This window comes from Cajanus cajan, chromosome 1 (assembly GCF_000230855.2).
Source record: "Cajanus cajan strain Asha chromosome 1, NIPB_CcT2T_4, whole genome shotgun sequence".
Taxonomy (NCBI): domain Eukaryota; kingdom Viridiplantae; phylum Streptophyta; class Magnoliopsida; order Fabales; family Fabaceae; genus Cajanus; species Cajanus cajan.
In genome coordinates this window covers 35,738,204-35,741,462 of record NC_138517.1, presented here as the reverse complement: position 1 = coordinate 35,741,462, position 3,259 = coordinate 35,738,204, and the positions used below count along the sequence as shown (strand labels likewise).

The 3,259-nt window shown below is 29.6% G+C and overlaps 1 protein-coding gene across 1 annotated transcript; it reads right to left on the bottom strand.

Moving 5' to 3' along the window:
• Window positions 1-1,237: 1,237 nt before the first annotated feature.
• On the bottom strand, window positions 1,238-2,897 carry LOC109817469 (protein LURP-one-related 6). Its single transcript, XM_020382716.3, has 3 exons — window positions 2,351-2,897; window positions 1,710-1,955; window positions 1,238-1,599 (listed from the first exon to the last, which is right to left on the bottom strand). Exons 1-3 carry the CDS (start codon window positions 2,573-2,575, stop codon window positions 1,456-1,458), a joined length of 615 nt encoding a protein of 204 aa, XP_020238305.1. The 5' UTR covers window positions 2,576-2,897; the 3' UTR covers window positions 1,238-1,455.
• Between the last annotated feature and the right edge of the window lie 362 nt (window positions 2,898-3,259).

The window sequence follows — 3,259 nt, the reverse complement described above, 5'->3', positions numbered from 1 at the left end:
ACACAGAGAGGAACAATTCACTTATTCCAAGAATAATTTTTAAAAAATTTGAAAATCATATGATATATTGTTAAATAAATTCAAATCAACGTATAAAATATTTTCATGATTATTCATCAATTTGAATCAATGAAATGAAATATCAAATAGTTTTAAAAAATTTTTAAAAAAATTTATAAATTTGGTTTCTTTATTAAGAATTTTTTAATTTAACAATTGAGTAGATAAAATTTGATGTAGAACATGAGTTATTGGATGAAGTAAGTTTATGAAGACTTACTCTTGAAGTAAGTAGGTCCACTTACTTAAAAAGTAAGCTTACCTAGATTTACCATTCAATAATTCATTTTTTCTACATCAAATTTCAAGGATCTAACCATTAAATTAAAAGTTCATAATACATAGATCAAGTCTATAAATTTTTAAAAAATTTAAAAACTATTTGATACTCCGTTATATAAATTCAAATCAACATATATAATATTTTTATAATTATCCGTCAATTTGAATTAATGGAGCAAAATACCAAATAATTTTTAAAATTTTTAAAAATTTGCAAACTTGATTTATGCGCTAAGAACTTTAAATTTAGCGGTTTGATCATTGGAATTTAATGTAAAACTTAATTTACTAAGTTGAGTAAGTTTAAGTAAACTAACTTTTAAAGTAAGTAGATCTTTTTTCTAAAAATAAGTGAATCTTTTCTCATTCATATATATATATATATATATATATATATATATATATAAAAGAAAAGATTAAATAATTTTTATAATTATTTATCAATTTAAATTAATAAAATAAAATATTAAATAGTTTTTTAATTTTAAAAAAAGTTTGTATATTTTTTTATGTATTAAAAATTTTTAATTTAATAATTAAATTATTAAAATTTAATATAAAATACGAGCAATTAAGTAAAATAAGTATATCTCTCTTTTCTCTATATATTTATATATTTTAAAGAGAAAATAAAGCATTGGTTTCGATTCAAGTATTATCTCTTATATTAATTACACGAAACTAATCATTACTTAAATATAGTACACGCATGAATTCACGATCCTTTGAATTCTTTTCAACCAAGTTAGTCGCCGTGCCTAATTTTATTTAATTAATCTGTCCTTCAGTCCCAAACTTTTAAAATTCATTCATCACCAATCCAATTTCACACAAAGATTCGATATCAGCCTATAGATAAGCACTAGGAATAATTAAATTACATTCACATCCATCATTGTCAAACAAGTAAAGCGAATTAACGATATTATAACAATAGCTTCACGTAAACTAACAGTCCAATTTCCTTTCCATCATATACGACATTTTCCTAGACCAGTTGCTTATTATCCCCTTAATTTCTCCAAAATTATACATATTTGTTATAAGAGTAAACCAATTGTTTTATACAATAATAATTCAGCAAAACATAGCACGCCCTGCACAATTTCGGACTCAACAATACGTGGATTCGCCATAAATGTAGTCAAGAATGGCAATGACTCCAAAAACAAACGCTTGATCCATCCCAGGTTTCACCACCACATGATACAGATCCTTACTTGCCATCAATTTCTCCACTTCCTTGTTCACCCCCACCTGTGTATAAATGAATCACACACATTAATTAACAACTAAATAATAATGACACATTGTATATGTTATAGTTTACAGATTTAATTAAAAGAGTTGCATAATCAATTATGTACCTGGGCTATTACATTGCCCCTAATGTCAACAATGCTACAACTCCTATCTGGGAAATAACCTCTGATCTCAAAGTCCCAGCCTTTGTTACTAGCAGCCTTTGGCTCACTGGAGATTCTAATCCCATTGTTCTTAACCAAACAAGAATTGGGTTCCTTCAAGCTGAAAACCAGGTTCTGTAATCCTTCATAGTCTAGACTATAACCTCTCCACTTCTTGTAAATGCTAAGGGCCTCAACCATGCCTCCCTGCACACCACAAAAATGTTAAAATTCAAGTTGCAAATTTTACCTTTGTGTAACAAATCATTCTCACATAAATTGCTTTGAGTTTGTGTGTAGAAGCAAAACTCACTAGATATAGCAAATTAAAACAGTTAAACAAACATCCACACATATATATGTACACAATGCATACACAATACAGGATTCATATATTTGATGTATACGAGGTGGCTACATACATCACACGACTCTTTCGACTTATTAATGATCAAGGTTCTAGAGTTATTATTACACAAAGTATGTTAGAATACAAGTTTAACTTAAAAGAAATTTTATAAGATTTCTTTATTTTTAATAGAAAAACTCTCGAACTTGTATGGAAATAAATTTATGCACACAAATATATACATTATGTATACCTTTCGACGGATGAGAAGTAAAGCATCTCCTTCACCATCTCTTAGAATCAACTGTCCCTTTGTGCCATGAATCCCACAGCCATCAACCCTGAAAACAACCCTTTGGCCACTGCAATCCGTGACCACAAAACCCCCTCCATTCACCACATGTGGCCTCTTCCTAACCTCCAGCACCGTCTGAGAAGATGAACAGTATAGTTTGCTAATGATTGGTATCATGCTCATCTCTTAATGCTTTCTTAATTTCTCTATGTTTATATCTTGTATATAAATATATACTTGATTTGGTTCTATCTTCTACGTGCTCACAATGTACAGTTGCAAGCTTCTTGGCTTTCAACTCAATGCCAACCAATTAGTCTTATATATATACACAAAGCATACCAATCATTGAAATGAAATAACCTAAACAAGGCTTTTCTCACTTGTGTTACAAGATTTCTTGTGCGGCCTATGGCGATAGGTTTGGCAAGTTTTGACGTATAAGAGATAGGAGAATCTTACGAGGCATTATTTGGTTGAGGTTGCTTGTGGATATGAGATGAAAGTTTGGGTTTGTTCACATGTGCATTATGTTGCTTAACAATACCCTATTCTCTGATAATTAGCCCAATTGATAGCATGCGTGGGCGTCTTATACTGCTCTCTTAGTTATCATAGATTGACTTGCCATAGGGGTTTTAACAAGCTGTGTTGAGAGACACGTGTCAGAAGATCATATCAGTTTTGAACAAGGGCAAGAAGATTTCCTTCTTAGAAGTTTTGGGTCAATAGACAAAAGAAATATAAAGTAGTTAGCAAAAAAAAGTGTGTTTGCAAGCTTTTCAAAATTCGGTAGAGCTAATTAATCAAACCTGCAATTTCAAAGAGGAATAATTGAAAAATTGAAATATGTACACGAATCTTGTA